The following is a 21545-nucleotide window of genomic DNA, read 5'->3' on the forward strand; positions in this document are numbered from 1 at the left end:
TTGAGGAAGTTATATAGAGATTCCTATCAAGCTGAACTTGACAAATTTAATGGTGTTCTAAAGAAGATGTATCAATGCTATGCATCTTCTACTCCATCTTCAAAGAGTAAAGAACCTGCACCTACAGTAGTTACAGATGCATTTATGGACAGCATAAATGATGAACCTGATAGCTTCCTATATGAAACAAATGGCCTTGAAAGTGAAGATCAAGTGACTTGGAGAAATACTTGTCAGATCCACCATTAATGGTTTCTAAGCCAATTAGTATACATTTGATATTTTATCATGGTGGAAAGGCCAGAAGGATGAATATCCTATCCTCTCATAACTTGCTCATGATGTGTTGGCCATGCAAGTGTCAATGGCTGCTTCAGAATTGGCTTTTAGTGCTGGTGGCCGTGTCACTGATCCATTTCGCAGTCGCCTTGATCCTGAGATGGTACAAGCACCGATCTGCACCAGAGATTGGATAGATGCAGCAAGAAAAGGTGAAACATTAAATATTTTGTCAGATTTAGATGTCCAAGAAGTTATTACATTTTTACCAATTTAGCTACATTTTTTATTTTCAGATTCTAGGAATATTTCTTCAATGCTCAGTGATCTTGAGGTCCTCGAGGCCATTCAGAATAATCTGATGCTTGAGGTATTACAGTGGCTGCTACCTGATTGTTCCTTTATTTTGGACAAACTAGTGTTTTTTATTGTAATATTGCCTATTACAAAACTGCAGGAGGAAGACTTGGCAAGTGATCATGATGATGGGCCTGAGGTTCAACTGTAGACCAACAAGTGGTAGTGAAAGAAAGAGAAAAGGAGGTCAGCTGGTCGCAGTGAAAAAAAAAAAGAGGTCCTGAATCCAGTGGTGATGAACTGATGATGTTTTGTTATGCTTTTGTGATGCTTTGTTATAACTTTTGAATATGTGGTGATGAACTTTAATTCAGAACTTGTGAATCATGTGGTGATGATGCTTTGTTATTCTTTTGTGATGCTTTGTTAAAACTTGTTTTGTGTTAAACATAAGTACTTATCTATTCTCTCTTGTGCAACATGTGTATTTTCGTTTATCTATTATGATGTTTATAACTTGTGAAATGTCAATCATATACATGGTGTTGTACTGTTGTGTTTCTTGTTTTTTCATTCTGAATTATCGATTCCCGACCGATACCGACATGTTTCCATCCTATAATATCGTTTCCGATTTTCCCGTAATATCCCAACACGATCGTTATCGTATTCGCTTCCGAGAGAAATGTGAAAGTGAAAGTGGTTGAGGCCTTTACCGATTGTTTCCGAACTATTTTCAACCTTAGTCGTACTAATTCATTTAATAACTTTGTATGGTCATAACTCTCTCTGTTGTCTATTTTCTAATTTGCTTGCACAGTTATGTTCTTTATGTATATTAGTAGTATAGGTTTTGAAGACATTTATGGTACTAACAAGTTATGTGTAATTTTGTTAATAAACTTTTACACAAGTTACTACCAAATATTCATTGAAGTTTCTATATCTTTTGAAGGGCTAAACATATAGTCTCCATATGTTCATTGAAGTTGCTACTTCATCAAAAACTGCGACTAAATGTCCGCTGAATTTCTACCGCACATGAAGTTTCTAACAAATATTCGCTAAATTATTACCTCATCCAAGACTGTTACTAAATTCTCACTTAAATTTCCACATTTTCTCCACGTAAGTTGCTACTAATAAACATAAGTCTACATACATTTAAGCTATTTAAATAAAACTAGAAGTTGTTCCATCTATCTCTGTGTTTTGAATTGCTACTTTTAACCATACAACATATGCGAGTTGTTACTGACTTTAACTACATTTGCTACCTCAAAGTAGCAAGTTGCTACATAACATTCACTGGAGTTGTTCTCACACTTTTACTTAAGTTACTACACTATATTTCATAGAAGTTGTTGCCTAACTTTTAGCTGAAGTTACTATCCTATTTTGCAAAGATTGTTACCTTAATATTCATTGAAGTTGCTACACTATATTTTACAGAAGTTGCTATATAGTTTTCACTAAAGCTGCTATCACCTTTTTCACGTAACCAGCTGCCAAACATATATATTGACAAAACATATGCAATATGGATCTCGTTTTGTTGACCTAGTTGTATAGATAAAATGGTGCAAACGTAACTCAAAACAACCGTTTTAAGATACTGCTACAAAAATAGTTTTTAGATATGAGTGGTAACCCATTTACAGAGACATTTAGCCATCTACCTCTGGTCAAAGGCATGTGAAAATGGACGATTTTCACAAGCGCAAAAGAAGCTACCTGTGAAAACCGATTACTAGAGGCGGTTTACTTAAGTAACCACATATGATAATTCCCAATTTGACATGCGGTTCCTTAAGCGGACCGCCTCTGGTAGTTGGTTCCATTTTTTGCGCGAAATACGCGCTCATGCGATTCGTGGCACTCGAACCTAGTACCTCTCAGCTCGCGCGATACGTCCTTATCATCGCATCACAGAAGTACTAGTGGAACTAATAGTATATGCAATCCTTTTGATCTCTTATGTTGGAAACTTCAAACGATTATTTAGACATTTAATAACTTCAAGTGAAAAGTTTTCAACTACAAAGTTGTAGATCTTGCCGAGGGCTACAATTTTTATATAAAGTTTATCCTCATCTGACTTTGTATAAAAAATAATGTATTGTTGAAGAAAAGCTGTCATCCATTACCAGAGACGGTTCATATAAGAAATCGTATGTGGTAATCATCTTATTTTCAGAGACGGTTCGTATAACAAACCGCCTCTAGAAATGACCTTTTATTTAAACAGTTTCTTATGTGAACCATATGTGGTAATCATCCTATTTTCAGAGACGGTTCACATAAGGAACCACTTCTAAAAATAACTTTTACACAGATGGTTCACGTAAGGAACCACCTCTGAAAATTATATCATTACCATATGCGACTGTCATAAGTAGTCATCTGTAAAAAATTGTTTCTATAGGCGGTCTGAATCCATAGGGGTTTCCATCAACTGTTTAGTCGGTTTATTGTATGAGTCGCATGTAAAAATGCATTCTAGATGTTTAAAAAAATAGTTTTTAGTAGTGAGAATATGGTCACTCAAAGATACTAAAACGAACTAGTATAACACTACGAAAGCTGACGTCATCACTGAAAGCGATGTGTGTTGACTATATATTTGACTTTTTTGCTGTTAAGCGCAAAACAAGCCGCGACTACTGTGAGTTGCATGCACAAATGATGGTTCGCGGGGGGTTGCGCGCTTTGAGACCGCGTGACGGGTTGTGGGTTAGCGCTGTCCCAAGGCTGAAGTATTGGACAACTCACAGAACATGGATTGTGGTAACTGGTAAGCATATGGACCTCACACGTGGGATCGTGTTTGTTGTATATAGAGTAGTAAACAAAGGGGGTGTTCAAGTATTTCGAATACAAAAATGACCAGAAATCCTTTCTCTACTAAAAAGATGAAAGATGCCATCATTTTTCACTCACAACTGGAAGGTTACTAAGTTAGGGTAAAAGGCACCGTGAAATAAAAAAAATCTCATCTTCATTACTTCTATTTCTCCTTTGCTATTATTAATGAAAAAAATTGGCATTGCTCGCATGTTAATTTTATATTTTAACGGAAAGCTTCAGTGGTACAGAAGAATGAATATCTTGATTATTAAAAAGACGTGCCTCTATGGTTGAACTTCTGATCTACTGTGACCTTGTGGGTGGGTAAAAAATTAGAAGAGTTGAAGGTTCCTCAATGGATTGATTCACTATTTCTTTCTTTTCTGACCTAGCTTTTGCTCTGAGATCAGAAATATTATAAGGTAGGGAGCAAAGCTATTAAAATCATGAATCTAGTCATAAATCGCACAATCCTACGTTCCCACCAACACCAATGCGACTCAGATTGTATCATGAATCCTATTCCTATCTGATAGGATCGTGGTACGATCCTAGTTGAAGAATCATTGTAGGATAGTGATCCTTGTTGTAGAATTGTGTAGTTTGTAATACGATCATGGTAGGATAGCAATCCTAGATGCAAAAACGTGTAGGATTATAGTAGAATCGTGGTAAGATCATGGTACAATCATGAAACTTCTCATATTATGAAAGACAGGTGTTTTATTGTGCCCTGTCCCTCTATTCAAGTTCTATGGTGGATACAAGGTAGTAACTTCTTAGATATTAATATCGTGATATTTGAAATAATAACAAGCATTTTGATTATTTATTAATTTTAAATTGTTTTGATTTTGTAGTATTAAATAACCTATAATGACATGGTTGTTAAAACAGTTATTCTACTCATAGAATTGTCCAAATGATAGGGAATAAAAATTATGATTCTATTCATGACTAAGATAGATATTTGCTGATCAAATTGATCCCAAACGGCCAAATAAACAATCATACCACCGTTGGAACATATAGAAAAGTGGAAAAAAAATGTATACATCCGTCACATCCCAAAGTCTATAATCACGTGATTAAACTTAATCATATGTCATTAGCGTCATAAGTGAATTCGAGATAAAATATTTTGGCACAGTAGAATATTTCATTCTGAGTCAATTGGATGACAGAAAGACATTCGGGAGAAAAAAGAATTGAATTCGCAGTTGAAACAGATTTTTTCTTTAACACGTGGGACCCACTGGCCAGTCCCACACCTTACCTCTCTCCCTCTCACTTGGCTGCCCCCACCAGCAGCCCCACCATACCCACCTGCTCCCACTCCCTCTCTCCCAGCTAGCAAGGGCAGCAGCTCCCTCTCACTCCCCTCTCAAGCTCTCTCTCCTTTTCTCTCTAAATCCGAACTTAAGAGAAGGATTTGAGATACGCATGTGGTACTCACGCGATCACGAGCTCCTAAGCTACACATCCATCCAATTCATTTTCGTTTTTTCGGATGATTCGAGCCGATTTTGATGTCTTTTGGTGTTTAGGGTTGAAACGTGAGGAACACCAGATTTCTTTGTCTTCCGAGCGATTTTCTCCATTTCCTTCATCACCCGGTGATCACTAACCTCCACTAGCACCGTGTGTAAGTCCCTTAGGCATCCATAGCAAGAATTCGCATTTTTTTGGATGGATAAATCCCAAATTTGGTGCTAGGGTTTGAAGTTCTTGAGTTTTGATGCTTTAGAGTTAAAATGAGGATTTGGGCGGGTTTCAGCTTATGTGTGTTGTTCTATGTGGTAGAGGAGGTCAAGATGATACTCTAGGTCCAAATTTCCACCCCAAAAGGTCGTCGGAATTATCATCAGCGAGCTCACCAAGTGCCTCCGGTCACTCCCAGCAGTTTGACCGCTATTTTTCGCGTCTGACCGCCGTTCTAGGGGTCCGACCGCCCCTCGGGCCGGTCTAACCGCCAGAACCCAAACCTCTCTGAACGCCGGCGGTCTGATCATGATTTCTGGCGATCTGACTGCCCCTATTGATGGTCTGACCATGGTCAACTCAGGCAAAACCGTTTCAGCGCAATTCACTGTTTGCTGAAACTTGTAAAATTTATAATGAATTTTTTGTATTTCCAAAAATCATGAAACCAATTTTGTTGTTTCATAATATCCTAATCTATCTATTAAAAATGTCCCCAACCATAAAATAGTTAATTAAAGTTCTGAGATAAATTAATTTGGTTAAGACTTCATTAATTCACCGTTAATTCTTTACAAGTCCAAAATTAGTGAAACCAATTTAGCTAGTTTTATTATTACTTGTTCTAACTAGGAAAAATATTTTCATGCATTATGAAGCATATTTTGTAGCATTTCATCATGCTTATTGCGATGCATTATTTTCTTTAGCGATCGTCGAACGGGAGAGTAACGGGTTATCACGAGGAGGCTTTGTGTTTGATCTCGTTTTGAAGAAGAGCAGTAAGGCAAACATCTGCGCATATTTTACCTATTAGTTTGGATCATATGTCTCTAAATTGATAAATTACGTTTTATGTATGTTTGCATATTAGTGAGTTATAAGTCGGGAGATACATATAGAACCTATGTTGATGCATTACCTCTACCTTGTATCATTGATGATCCGTATCCCTTGTAGCCAGGTTTTAACGAGATGATGCCTAACTTAAAAGTGCTGGGACATGCTTAGTAATGTATAGGTCACTGGTAGAAGTTGAGTGGTGGTATGTTCCATCGCTCGCGAGCTTTAGGTTTATTTATTGTTCACAATGACAATGACAATATCGACAGTGTTGGTTGGATGAGTGGTCAGTATGAAACGAGATGTGGGCGGTGTTAGGGGTGTTATCTGCTTCGGAGGAAAGTCCTAGGGGCAGGCCGGGAGAGGAACCCAGGCACCGTAGACCACTTGCGAGTACCTTCGTACTCAGCTGCTCTACAGGTTTTGCAGGTGAGGAAGAATCGTGTTTGGCTACTTCATGTTCGTCGATGTCAGTGGCGGGAAAAAGTAGTGCACCCTACTCTCTTGTAGCTTTTGGGTGGAGCCTAAGGGTATATGTCTCCGCCTAGTTTTTGTGTTGTTAGGTTTTGTTCCGCTGCGTAGTCTATCTTTTGTTGTAAACTGTTGTAAATCTTGATGTTTCAAAACTTGTAATATAATTTTAATTACTTGCTCTTTCTTAAGCTATGTTGTGATGCTAAATATTGGAAGGTATGTGTTTTGATCTTGGACACAAAACATGTGCCGGGACTACCAAAGCGGTATTCGGGTTAATCACTAAAGTAGTGATTAAGTAAATGATCAACTTAATGATTAATTTGAATACTGTTTGGACGGTTCCCCCACAACATCCGACTAGATTTAGGATAGCGATATTGACAACCATTTTAGGGGGTTGATACGGTAAAAAGTGTACCATTTTCTTATGATATTTTGAATGGTTATTTTTAGTTTGTTATAGTAATTGCTCAGCTAAACCCTGAATAATTTTTCTAATAGTGCAAGTATTTGTGTTTGCCGTCAAGACATGTAGGATCAGAGGGAATTGCAAAGTTAGGAGCTAAAACAGAAATGTACAGGTGCAAGGAATTCGCACTAACGCAATCCACAGATCTAGCGCAAATAGTGGGTAGTGATGCAGTCGCTAGTAACGCATTACCAGGTTTCATTCAGATGAACACATCAAATGGAGCCAATATGACCAAGGGACAAGGGCAGTATTCCACCTAAAACGAGGTGCAAAGCTCTTTAAAGCAAAATAAATCAATTTTGGTCGCCCTGGGATCCTTGTGTAATCTTCTTCTGTGACCCTTCGGTGAGGTTAGGACCTAGGTTCACTAATTTGTCTAGGATTCACCCATGTCTCCACGAGCTTAGAGGGAGGAGTGGCGGAGTCGGCGACGGTAGTGAACTGTGATGGAGGACTAACACTATGACGAGGGACCTTGGGTGGTCACATAGATCTAGCAGTGGTGCCACCAAAGAAGAGGAAGGAGGGTGGTGGTGGATTAGGTCAACCATGGTGCTAAAGGGTTGCTCACATGTTGTGTTGCGGTGCGAGCGTGGCAGGATGATAGATTCCTCCAGTTTGTTACTAGCTGAGGAAGATGCAATAAGATTGAGTACCTTAAAAGGCTGAGTCAGGGGTATAAGTACTTTGGGCGGTACCTCCTTTAACTGTGCTTTGCCACAAGAAAAAAGAGGGAAAACATGTTGAGTAGACATGTCCTCGTGTGTGTTTGTGTGTGTCCATGAACGTGTCTTAGTGATCTGGCGTATGTGTGCGGGAGTCCAAGTCTCTCGGTTAGGTAGTTGAGCTTTAGCAGCAGAGAAAACTGAGTTCAGTTAAGCAGTCCGAGAGAGGAGGATGGAGTGCGTTGTGGCCGGAGAAATCGGATCACGTTCATGTAATCGTGTGTGTAGTGGGCAAGCCAAAGTGCTTAATAAAAACAAAAGACAAAAAGAGGGAATCATACTTGACTCCCCAAAACTCCCAGTGTTATCACTCTCTGATTATTCAGTTCTCTGAACACGCTGATCTCCTCTAGATTACAGTGGAGTAGTGCGGTGAGTGCAGCTGATCGGTGAGGACCTGTTCCAACACTTGGCATCAGAGCCGGTGTAACCGTTGACGATGTCCGGCGATGGTTCGCTCTCTCCGCGATCCCCTCCGGCCAGGATACGCACCGAAGGCGATGGTGGTTCTGGCAGCCGCATGTCAGGCGGCAATGAAGGCTCAGGCGCACACAGCGCCGAAGGGAGCCAACGGGAGGTGATCCAGCGAGTGGTGAGAGAGTCAAGCGGAGTACTGACGCTGCCCGTGCTAACGCGCACAAACTATGCGGATTGGGCTCTCCTCATGAGAGTCAATCTGCAGGCGCAAGGCACGTGGGAAGCAGTCGACCCTGGCACGACGGAGTATCACGCAGATCGGCTGGCGTTGGCGGCGATCTTGTGAGCGGTGCCATCGGAGATGTTACAAGCGCTGGCGACGAAGAACTCAGTGAAAGAAGCCTGGGAAGCAATCAAGGTGATGCGCCAGGGGGTGCAACGGGTGCGTGAGGCAAATGCCCAGAAGCTCCGACTCGAATTCGAATCAATTCAGTTCAAGGAGGGAGAAACAATTGATGATTTCGTGATGCGGATCTCTGGGGTGGCAAATCGACTTCGGGAGCTCGGTGACGAGCTACCGGATGAGAAGGTTGTTCGCAAATTCTTACGCGTGGTGCCAGACAAGTATGCGCAGGTGGTGATCTCTGTTGAGATGCTGCTTGACGTCGCCACACTATCGGTTGAAGAGTTGACAGGGCACCTACGCATCGTCGAGGAGCGGTGCACGCTGACTGAAACATCCTCGGGCAGCAAGTTACTTCTCACTGAGGAGGAGTGGATGGCACGCGCGAAGAAAAAGGAACAAGGCGAAGGGTCACACGGTGGTGACCGGAACGGCGCCAGACGCGGCTATGGCAGGTCGCGTGGGCGAGGGCGCAGAGGCGGCCGTGGGCATGGCGTCCAGGATGGTGGTGCACACGGTGGCGTGCGTGACCGATCCAAGGACAAATGCTACAACTGCAACAAGTTTGGGCATCATGCGAAGGATTGCCGCAAGCCTCGTCGGGAACGGCGAGAGGAGGTGAACATTGCGAAGGTAGACGAAGAGCAGCATACATTGCTTCTGGCTGAGGTGTGCGTTGATGGGCCAGTGAACGCACCTCCTTGTTCCCAGGTGTTGATGAATGAAGAGGTGAAAGCCGGAAATGACGTGCAAACCGGCCTGTGGTACTTGGACACAGGAGCAAGCAATCACATGACTGGTGATCGCGCAGCTTTCACGTCCCTGGACCAATCAGTTGATGGCACCGTGAGGCTCGGTGATGATACCTCAGTGAAGATCTGTGGTAGAGGCATTGTAACACTTCAGTGTAGGAATGAGGATCATCGAGCATTGACAGAGGTTTATTACATACCTCGTCTGAAGAACAACATCATTAGTGTGGGACAATTGGAGGAAGGTGGCTGCAAGGTGGTGATTGAAGATGGGTTCATGGAAATCTATGATCAAGAAAGAAAGTTGCTGGCTCGGGTGGCTAGGACCGGCAACAGGATGTACAAGATGAGTTTGAACCTGACATCACCAGTTTGTTTGCTGACAAGAGGAGGTGGTCAAGCCTGGACATGGCATGAAAGGTATGGACATTTAAACTTTCGTGCACTTGAAAAGCTAGTAAAGCTGCAAATGGTCCATGGTATGCCTAGGATTAAACATGCTGAGCAGTTCTGTCAAAATTGTGTGCTGAGCAAACAGACTAGAACCCCTTTTCCTCAGTCTTCTGCATTCAGAGCTAAGCAAGAGTTAGAATTGGTGCATGGGGATCTATGTGGTCCAATTACTCCTGAAACTCCAAGTGGTAATAAGTTCTTTCTGCTGATAGTTGATGATTACAGTAGATACATGTGGATTGAGGTGATGAAAACTAAGAGTGAAGCTCTGAAATTTTTCAAGAAAGTGAAAGCTTCAGCAGAAAGGATTGCAAGTGTTAGACTTAGAGCACTGCGCACAGACAGAGGTGGTGAATTCAATTCAATTGATTTTACTAATTTCTGTGATGAGCAAGGAGTTAGGAGGTATACCACAGCACCGTATTCACCTCAACAAAATGGAGTTGTTGAGAGAAGAAACCGCACGGTGGTTGAAATGGCCAGGTGTATGCTGAAATGCAGAGGTGTACCTGGAGAGTTTTGGGGTGAAGCAGTGAAAACTGCAGTATATGTTCTCAATAGAGCACCCACTCGTTCTCTTGAAGGAAGGACTCCATATGAGGCTCTACTGAGGAGGAAACCAAATGTGCATTACTTCAGAATTTTTGGATGTCTGGTGCACATGAAGAAGCTTGGACCTGGACAATCAAAGTTGTCGGACAGGTTAGTCACAACTGTATTACTGGGCTATGAAGATGGATCCAAAGCTTATCGTGTGTTTGATCCGATTGCAAAGAAAGTACATGTAACCAGAGATGTTGTATTTGAAGAAGAAAAGGGTTGGTGGGAAACAACTCTTAAAGATTCACTCCTTGCTGATCCAAACATTTTCACTGTTCATTATATGTATGAAGATGCTGCACCTCTGAACCCAGATAGCAGCAGCAAGGGACAACAGAAGGTGGCTTGTTCTGCTGGTGTGCCAGGCGAGCTACAGCAACCTGCTGGTCTACCAACAGTATCTCCACCAGCATCAAGTCTTTCAGCAGCATCTTCTGTCACTCCACCTACTGGAGAGTCTCGAGATACAGAAGGTAATCTACTGAAGTATCGTAGGCTTGGCAACATCTATGATTACACTGAACCTGTCCAATTGTCGGATGAGTTGAGCTCAGAAACTGAAGAACAGGCATATATGTGTCTTGTGGCTACTGAAGAGCCATGGACAGTGGATCAAGCACTCAATGAAGAGGTCTGGAAGAAGGCCATGGAGGAAGAATTGGAGTCCATCAAAGAAAATAAAACTTGGGAGTTAGCTGCACTTCCACAGGGATGTAGAGCAATTGGTCTAAAGTGGGTTTTCAAACTGAAGAAAGACCCAGATGGTAGAGTAATCAGACACAAGGCCAGGTTAGTGGCTAAAGCTATGCTCAGTGATATGGTGTGGACTTTGAGGATGTGTTTGCACCAGTAGCAAGAATGGAGTCAGTAAGATTATTGATAGCCTTGGCAGCACATGGATGCTGGGAGATTCATCATATGGATGTGAAATCAGCATTCCTAAATGGAGATTTGGCTGAGGAGGTATATGTGCAGCAACCACCCGGTTTTATCAATCCAAGTCACCAAGGTTTAGTACTGAAACTGAGAAAGGCATTGTATGGTCTTTGTCAGGCACCTCGTGCATGGAACTCAAGATTGGATGCATCTCTGAGCTCACTTGGTTTTGAGCGCAGTCCAACTGAACATGCCATCTATAGGAGGGAGAAGGATGGTAAGATCTTGCTAGTTGGAGTGTATGTAGATGATCTGATTATTACAGGATCAGACACTGAAAGAATTTCAGAGTTCAAGCAAGAGATGTGCTCAATCTTCAAGATGAGTGACTTGGGATTATTGAGTTTTTATCTGGGAATTGAAGTCAGACAGGAAGCAAATGAGATCACCTTGTGCCAGAGTAACTATGCCAAGAAGATACTGCAAGCTGCTGGAATGGCAAAGTGTAATCCTTCTGCAATTCCCATGGAGGCCAAGCTGAAATTGACAAAAGAAGGTTGTGGCTCACTAGTGGACCCAACAGAATTTAGGAGTATTGTTGGAAGCTTGAGATATCTAGTGAATACAAGGCCGGATATAGCTTATGCTGTTGGAATTGTGAGCCGGTATATGGAGAAGCCCACTGATCAGCACAAAGCAGCAGTTAAGCAGATTCTGAGATATATTCAAGGCACTGTCAGATATGGTTGTACTTTCAGGAAGAATAGCCGAGAAGTGCTAAATCTTTTGGGGTATAGTGACAGTGATTTGGCTGGTGATCTAGATGATAGAAAGAGCACTAGTGGTTTTGTGTTTTTGCTTGGAGGAAATCTGATCACCTGGAGCTCACAAAAACAGAAAATTGTTGCTTTATCATCATGTGAGGCTGAATATATGGCAGCTGCAATGGCAACCTGTCAAGGGATATGGCTCTCAAGACTGATTTCAGATTTGCTTGGAGCTGATCATGACAAGTTCAAACTGAAGGTGGATAATATGTCTGCAATTGAATTGAGTCGAAATCTGTGCATCACAGCAGAACAAAACACATAGATACTAAGTTCCATTTCATCAGGGACTGTATCACAGAAGGAAGAATGGAAATGGAACATGTGAGCACTGATGGTCAGTTAGCTGACATACTGACAAAGCCCCTTGGGCGTGTGAAGTATGTTGAAATGAGGCAACAACTGAACGTCAGGGAAATTTCAGAGTTTCGGTCAGGCCATGTCTAAGGGGGTGATTTGTTGAGTAGACATGTCCTCGTGTGTGTTTGTGTGTGTCCATGAACGTGTCTTAGTGATCTGGCGTATGTGTGCGGGAGTCCAAGTCTCTCGGTTAGGTAGTTGAGCTTTAGCAGCAGAGAAAACTGAGTTCAGTTAAGCAGTCCGAGAGAGGAGGATGGAGTGCGTTGTGGCCGGAGAAATCGGATCACGTTCATGTAATCGTGTGTGTAGTGGGCAAGCCAAAGTGCTTAATAAAAACAAAAGACAAAAAGAGGGAATCATACTTGACTCCCCAAAACTCCCAGCGTTATCACTCTCTGATTATTCAGTTCTCTGAACACGCTGATCTCCTCTAGATTACAGTGGAGTAGTGCGGTGAGTGCAGCTGATCGGTGAGGACCTGTTCCAAACTATTGCAGGTCTTAAGTTAATGCAAGAACACTCTCTCCACACTGACCACAAGCTATACATGCATCAGAAGAGAACTCCAAATAATGACAGTATATGACGAACAAAATGCTCTAGGCTGCAACAATTGCAAAGATTATAAAAGGGCAGCCAAAGTTGGTAGTTCCCAGCTTCAGCATGTGGCGCAAGAGATGTTCCCGTGACGCCACAAGATCAAAACAGTTGTTTGGGAATGAAGGGTTAGGAAGCAATGCCAAAACATCTCTTTACAGGGTGGAGCAAGGGTTGCATGAAGGTTGATGGTGGTGCAGTTGGCGTCATCTCGGAATTCCTTTGTTGTGGAAGATGCTTCAAAAAGGATTGACAGCCCCATCAACACCGTCTTCCGATTCGATTGCCTTTGCTAGCTCAACAGCTCGTTCCTTTACCTGACATTAAACAGAGTAAAACAACACTATGTGAATTGCAACTTTCTAGTGCTTTCACCTTTTTATAAAAAGCATACATATATATCGGATAATGCATTTTCTCCATTTAGTTTATTTAGTTAGATGATGAAACAGACACTCCAGATTGCGGGTAGCCTACGCACTATTTTCAAGCTCGTGCTCGTTCAAACAATCCTCTGACTTACCATCCTACATCTAGCTAATGCTAAAATATAGTAGCATTGATAGGAGTCATTACGACACCTTATAGACGCCCATACATATTCAATAACAGTCCACTAGGTTGTAATGAATCACAAAACCACTCTTCAAAGTAGGTTTTCATGGAGAACTAAGAATGAACAATAGTGACCATTGACTGAACAGAAAAACAATTTAATGCTTGATGAGGATTAAGAAAAACGAAATATTTGCATAAACTCCCTACAAGTTGGGTGTTCATAAAAAAAAACTCACCAAAAAAAAGTTTCTAAGCAAACTGTCACCCCAAAGTTCTAAGGCGTGAGAAAAAACATTCCTAGGTAATGTTTATTAGTTGACTATTTTATGTGGCGATGGTGCACTCCAATGAGTGTGTCTGGCCTTAGGGGTGTGGGGTAGAAAGCCGTCATGATGCAAGAAACCTGTAACCGATGATATTTTTGTGTGTTCATCGCAAGTTTAATTTGTGGTTTGTATGATATTACTATAGAAACTATTTTTTAAGACGGATCGTAACCCGTTTTCACAGTAACTCCACGGTCATGTCGTTGCTGGTCACAAGTCATACTATATTTTCACACTGTTTTCAGTCTTTTCGTTCCATGGGAATTAAACCCGCGACCTCCATCCCCTCTACCCTCGCGCGCGAACTCCCTTAACACCTCACCTATCAAGTAGCTATGATTAAAACAAGAAGTTTTACCCTTTTAACCTTTTATGCCGAAAGTTTTCACAGGCAGTTCCTTAAGTGAACCATTTGTGATAATTGGTCCGCCTTCGGTAAAATCGGCATAACTTTTGCATGCGGACTCCGATTTGAATATTTTTTTGGCTCTACGGATATCTATAGAAAAGTTTCATTTGTTTCTCCCCCACTTTTTCAGGTTTGGTGAATTTTTCGAGGCCAAAAACGACTTAGAAGATTGATTTTTGCCCCCAGAAGTTTCTGTAACATTCTCGAAACACACATTTGTGTCCATAGTTGCCACTCCTTACATCAAATTTGAGCAAACATTTAGACTGGTTCCTATTATAGTATTGCTAAGGTGAGAAAAAATAAGCAAAAAATAAAATAAAAATAAAAATATTTTTGACCGTGCTGGCACTTGATGACACTTGATCTGCTATTGATATTATTATTTGTACTTCTGTAAGCTAAATCTTGTTGTTGATAGTGGAGGTTTTTGATATCCTTCTTGTTGATCTTGTTAGAGATATTGAAGCTAGTAGTATTCTTTTTCTTCTCTAAGTTTATTTGTATTAATAGGACTTGTCATAACAATAGTATACGTGTGATCGAAACTTATGTGTGAAACTTCAACTAATTATTTGGGTATCTAAATAATTTAAATGAAAAAGTTTTCAACTACAAAGTTGTAGATCTCATCGAGAACTATAATTTTTATATAAATTTTGTTCTCGTCCGAGTTTGTATGAAAATATTATGAATTTTTTAAGATAAACTATCATCCATTATCACAGACGGTTCCATGTGTGAACCGCCTGTAGAAATAGTAGATCATTTTTAGATTATCTTAAAAAATCATAAGTTTTTTATATAAAATCAGATTGAGATAAATTTTATATGAAAATTATAGCCATCGACGAGATCTCCAACTTTGTAGTTGAAATAGTTTTCATTTAAAGTCATTTAGATATCCAAATAATCATTAGACTGATTATTTGGACATCTAAATGACTTCAAATAAAAAAGTTTTCAACTATAAAGTTGTAGATCTCGTTGAGAGCTCAATTTTCATATAAAAGTTATAATTTTCATATAAGAGTTTGTATGAAAAAATTTATAATTTTTTTAAAATTTGCTGTCATCCATTTTCAAATACGGTTCCTTATATAAACCGCCTCTGAAAATGGTTCTCTATTTTCACATGCGGTTCACATAAATAACCGCCTGTGAAAATAATCATTACCACAGGTGGTTCATATAAGGAACCACCTGTAGTAATCAACCTATTTTTAGAGGTGGTTTACACAAAGAATCGCTTGTGAAAATAAGCATTTTCTCAGACAGTTTCTTATGTGAATCACCTGTGAAAATGGTAAGATTTTCATATACGGTTCATTTAAGGAATCATATGTGGAAATAACCTTTACACGGGCGGCTTCTTCTGTCAACCGCCTCTAAAAATCGTCCAGGTGGTTTGCCATATTATCCGCCTGTGAAAAGACACCATGGGTGTCTCGAAAAATCGTTTTTTATAGTGTGATGTGCCTGAAGTCCCTCGCATTACTACAGTACCACATCATCACCATATAAAGCGGTCAAGTCACAAAACTAGCCTTAGGAAGGTTTTTGGAACCACATAAAACTTGCAGGGGCTCAACTAGAGTAGAACTTGTTGTAGGGTGGTATATGCAAACAAATCCCAAAAAACAGTTAGTGATCACGACACATCAAATTTTGCATTTTGTTTCTTCAAACTAGTGTGAGGTCCTAAGATTCAGCAATTAGGTCAAGGCAGATAAGTAACCTTGTGACAAAAGCAAGAAACATAAAGGCAATCACTTCATTTTGTAAAGAGAATGTAAACCTAAACGAGGAAAGTAAATGTTCCACAATTGCCTCTCGATAATAGTGATGCATAATTTGTAATAACAACAACAGCTAATCAGCAACTAGCACATAAATTTTACAAAGTTTACCTTTGGATCAATCATAAATTTGATTGCATCAACCAGTGAATGCAATTGTAATTGCTCCACAGGTACAGGTGGTGCTCCCAATCCTCTGGCATGCACCATGCTGCCCCAAAAGAATTGATCACCAAAGAATGGTATGATGGTTGTGGAGCACTACAAATTTAGGGGTAAATACTGTGAGTGGGTAATAAAACCAATCAAGTGCGCACAGAGAGAGAGAGAGTACAGTGGCCTTAAGACCACTATGGTGTACCTAAAAGGACAAAGGGAAGTACCAAAACCATATTACAAGTTAAACTTCAAGATAACTGAAGTCTGAGTAATGAAGAGATTGGCCCCCGCATCGCCTGCTCTGGCGACTCGAGGGGTGACCTAGCCCTAAGCCCAACACCCACTCAAAGCGAGCTTGCTCTGGCCACTGCCACGGACGGGCAGGCACCGATGGTAGTGGCCAGTAGCGGCTCAGAAACCAAGCCGCCACAGCCTTGCTCCTCTCCATCCTTGAGCTCCTCCTCTCCTCTCCCCCCGCCGCCACTCTAGCTTTTCATCGTCGGTCACGTCGACTCCCGGTTGTCCTCACCTTTGGCTAGATAGATCCAGGTGTCCCGAGGCCTGATCGGTCCTCGGCGGAGGTGGATCCGCTTTCCGGGGTCCGGATCTGGGCTCCGCCTCTCCTCTTAGGCCGGGGGCTCTGGGCTCTGCCATCACCGGGCTCTGCCATCACCGGGCTCTACGGGCTTCTCGCCGCTGCAGTGTGGTTTTGGGGCGGCCGGCTACTCTCCTGTGGCTACGGGGCCACCGCTCTCCGGGTGAGCCACTCCAGTGCGCCTGCGGTCGCTGTCTGCTGCCGTCGACTTGTGGTTTAACCCGTGCATCGCTACTGGCCGGGCTTCGCCCCGGCCGTCCCTTGCTGTTGGAGGTGTCCATGTGCTCCTGTGCTGCCCTTGTGCCTAACGCTGCACATTGTAATTGTCGTCTCTTGCCGGGGCGTCATGCCTTGGTACTTCTAGCGTGTACTCTGGTCGACCCTTCGAACCTCTGTGTTCGTTGGGTTGTGCCATGGTTTGGGGACTTATGAGCGAAAGCCTGGTCTGGCTTTATGACATTGCCGACAACGATGGCGTTGTCGGGTGTCATTACCTCTCTGGAGGCATCGTCTCGTAGTTGCCCCACTGGGATCTCTCCGAGTGAAAACCCTTTTCGGAATCTAGACTAGCGACGACGGTTCATTTACTGCTTCCTTCCTGAAGGCGTCACTTTGGAGAATCCCTCTGTGTCTTGATATTATGGTTGGTGGTGCTATTTGCAGGACGCACCTCCCTCCTTTGCTGCTCAACCCGTTCGTTCTCCTGTTTGGCTGGTGTCCCCTTGACCTCGGCGCATCTCATCAGTGGTTGTGCTCCGTCATCCTAGGACCCTGTCTTGCTTGTGGTTCAACATGAGAGCCACCAACCGTTTGGGTTGTCAGGCGTGTGAGCGGGGTTCTGCCTGTTAGGTTGTCCAGGTGTTTTGGTCGAGGTGCTAGCTGGGCACAGTTCTTACTGGGTTGCTTAGTTTGGTGTGGGTGTCGTTGGTTGACCTAGTGTGTCGGATGGTGTCTCTGTGCCGGGTTGTTAGCTGGGTTGTTTGTTGCCTAGCCTATGTCGACTGGTTGTTTAGAGGGTTTAGGGTTCTTTCTTTATCTATATGTCTTGTGCGTGAGCTAGGCTCCGCGGGTTGTAATGCAATGCTTATAAGGTTTTCGGATCCGGTTTCCCTTATAAACTATGTCACTCTTCTTCTTAATGCAATGACGCGCAGCTCTCCTGCGTGTTAGAGAAAAAAAAGATAATTTATATGAAAAAAATTACTCAGCAAAGAAATATCACTATCGGAAAGAAAAAAGAAAGGAAAAGAACGAAACCATACTCAACAATCAAGATTACTGCATTATTGCAATAATGTTCATATCACATTCACAGGACATTAGACATCCAGAAGTATTGTCAGAGGTAAAAACAAATAGAAGAAATGTCAAGCCCTTTCCCTGTCCCAGGGCATGACTTCTTTCAGTCCCAAGTGCACAAAAATATAAGCAACTCTGCTTGTATTCTACTACCTCTGTTGAATAAAAGGACCAGAATCCCAAGGATTCTGTTCATATTCCAAATCTTTAATGTAATCCCCTATTCAAACTCATCTAGGTCCAACTTATTAAATTTGTCTTCGAAATCCCAAGTATAAATTCAAATACAACATAACCTAACATGTAACGAAAAATGCAGACTATACACATGATTTGCACTCAGCAAGGCTCATCACTAATCTTTTTCTTCCCATCTTTGTCTGCGTAAGCTTTGCTCCATGTTCAACTATCATACTTGATTTTGGCATACAAGAATCTGGGAAAGAACAACAAGCCTTACCACAGCCTTGCACTGCGGAAAGAGCAAATCATGTGGAACGTTGTCAAGTACATACACAAATTCCTTCGATTCTTCCACTGCAAAATAACAAAGTGGACATGCAAAGGTTATGAAAGTGTAGAACATGCTAATATATCAAAAGCTAAAGAACTACTAGAACTTACAATTTCCAAGACCACCCCAACCCTTGTTATCGATACCTCTCTGTCCAGTATTTTCTAGTGCTTCCACAATGATTTTTGTCAACTTATCTGGTTCTGGAATTGGCTGGAAATACCGAGTCATCAGTGATAAGCAAAAACTCAGGAAGGCTAAAAGGTATCAAAATAATTGAAACTCAACTATAACGAGTTTCCCCAACACAAAGTGAATAATGATTCATGATAAGCATCATACAACACGTATCCATGAATAGCAACATTAGATAACTTATTTTATCACATAGGGAACATCTTATCACAATTTTTACAATAATCTAAATAGAATGGATAAGGCAACATTTAGGCTCAAGTTCAACTTCGTAGATTAGGTTTGATTTGTTATCGGTCAAGTCGAAACTTAGGTATCTTTGGGATACTTTTTTTTAAGAAAAGAAAGCCTCTCAGAAAGTATTGCAATGTTTTCTAAGGTTAGACTTCATCTCAACAATTCAAAGAAACTCAGCTTATAAGAGTAATATAATAAGGTAATAAAGGTCAAACTTCATTTCAACTATTCAAAGAAACTCAGCTTGTAAGAATAATATAGTAGGTTTTAAGTGAATTTCCGTGCACATAAAATAAAGATTTCCATTATGAAGCTATCACTAGGTGAAAAACGGACAAAGGAGACACAATTTAGTGACCGGTTATCACAGTACCCGTCACTTATAACATGTAATAGGTGTATAACTTGGTCATAAGTGATGGTTCTCTCGGTACTAGTCATAAGTGACGGGTGACGATTAAAACCGTCACCTATAACCTGATCATAAGTGACGGTTCTCCCAGCACCAATCATAAGTGACGGGTCATGGTAAAACCCATCACTTATGACGTGGTATAGGTGACGGGTCTCCCTGGTCCAGTAATAAGTGACGGGTCGTAATATCACCCGCCACTTATTACTTACATCTGTTATATAAAACTAGCTGGCAGCCACTGTGCGGGCCGAATAGTAGTCAACAGTACCGCGCGATAGTTCTGGCGATTTTCTTCGGTTCCACTAGAGACTCTCTAATATTTTGTCAATTTGAAGTTTGAATTGGTGCTAGGTCTTTGAAAGTTTGTATCTCCCCCTTTCCTTCTCCTCTAATCCCTATTTGGTAGATTTGTTGTGCTTTGAGTTGTAATCAGTCATTTTACATCTTTATCCAAAATCTTAGTACAAGTAAGTTGTATTTATGTTAGATTTTGTACTAGGTTTGGCCGATCTACCGCGAGATGCCACAGATCTAGTGTATTTGTTGGAGATTTTAATCGCGTACTTAACCACAAAATTAAGGTCATTATTAATGAAGAATGAATGTTTTTACATTAGTTATAGATGACAGACAGAAGTTGGATGTACCTCGAGACCCGGACTTGTACAGAGTATCTGGGTGGGGTGAAGCATTTCATGAGTGCTGCCTTGGCGGATATGAAAGATCATGGTATAACAGCAATGTATTGTCCATGTACCGACTGCAGGAATGAAAAGAAGTTCCCAAAACCAGACAATATCCATGCACACTTGGTCATGGGTGGATTTAAAGAGAATTATACATGTTAGAACAAACATGGAGAAGAAGGCCTTAACGAGGGAGAGATGGATCGGGCCCTCCATGCTGACAGTGTGGATCAAGAACTTACACACGATGAAATCGATCATGATCTCAAGGATGATGACATATTAGTTTTGAATGATAATGATCTCGAGGATTTTGTGGAGAATGTGGACCAGATGGTGCGGGATGTTGAGTGGCACGACGAGTATAACAATGGTGAGTTTGCTAAATTTTAGGAATTTGTGCGGGATTCCAAACCCCTTTATCCCAACTGTAAGGAGAAGTACATGCGGATCTTTGCGAACGTAAAGCTTCTACAGCTGAAGGCAACCCATGGTTGGACTGACAAGAGTTTCTAAGCATTGCTGGATCTGCTAAGGGACATGCTACCGGAGGGAAACTTGGTGCCTGAGGGCGTCTACGATGCGAAGAAAATAATTTGTCCTTTAGGACTGGAAATAGAAAAAATACATGCATGTAAGCAGGATTGTATCTTGTTTCGTGGAGAGTATGCAGAGCTGGATCAATGACTCGTGTGTGGAACATATCGATATAAGCGTAGAAATGACGGTGGTGACAGGGACGAACGCAAAAAAAGTAACAGTGGTCTTAGGAAGGTGGTGTGATATTTTCCTGTAATTCCCCATTTGAAGCGCCTGTTTGCTAACAGAAAGGAGGCCCAATTGGTGTGTTGGCATAAGGAGGGTCCTAAGAACGACACAATGATATGGTACCCGGTAGATTCCGCTCAGTGGTGAATTGTTGATTCCACATTTGGTTGGTTCACCGAAGAATTGAGAAATATTAGGTTTGCTATGAGCACGGATTGCATGAATCCATTCGGTAAAATGAGTACCTCACATAGCACCTGGCCTATTGTATTGTCAATCTACAACCTTCCACCCTAGATTTGTAACAAGTGGAAATACATTATGTTGTCGATCTTGGTATCAGGACCGAAACAACCTGGCAACGATATAGATGTGTACCTTAGGCCTTTAGTCGATGATCGTAAGAAACTCTGGTCGGAAGGCATCGAGGTTTGGGATTAGTACAAGCAAGAGTACTTTACCTTGCATGCCATGTTGTTCGTCACCATCAATGATCTGCTAGCACTTCGTAACTTGTCATGTCAAAGTAAAAGAAAAGGTGAAGCCTGCCCCCATTGCTTAGATGACACATGCAGTTTGAGATTGAAGAATTCAAAGAAAATAGTCATCGACGTTTTCTTCCCAGGAAACACCCGTACCGAAACATGGATAAGCAGTTC

The 21545-nt window shown here is 41.6% G+C and overlaps 1 protein-coding gene and 1 pseudogene across 1 annotated transcript; one reads left to right on the plus strand and one right to left on the minus strand.

The window, feature by feature from the left end:
* Positions 1 to 11124: 11124 nt before the first annotated feature.
* On the plus strand, positions 11125 to 12234 carry LOC133890241 (uncharacterized mitochondrial protein AtMg00810-like). The gene has a single exon (XM_062330679.1). The coding sequence runs from the start codon at positions 11125 to 11127 to the stop codon at positions 12232 to 12234; it is 1110 nt and encodes a 369-aa protein (XP_062186663.1).
* An 821-nt stretch (positions 12235 to 13055) lies between these two features.
* LOC133890242 (sterol 3-beta-glucosyltransferase UGT80A2-like) overlaps positions 13056 to 21545 on the minus strand; it is a 28445-nt pseudogene continuing 19955 nt past the window's right edge.

Source organism: Phragmites australis, chromosome 14, assembly GCF_958298935.1.
Source record: "Phragmites australis chromosome 14, lpPhrAust1.1, whole genome shotgun sequence".
In the NCBI taxonomy this organism is placed as follows: Eukaryota; Viridiplantae; Streptophyta; class Magnoliopsida; order Poales; family Poaceae; genus Phragmites; species Phragmites australis.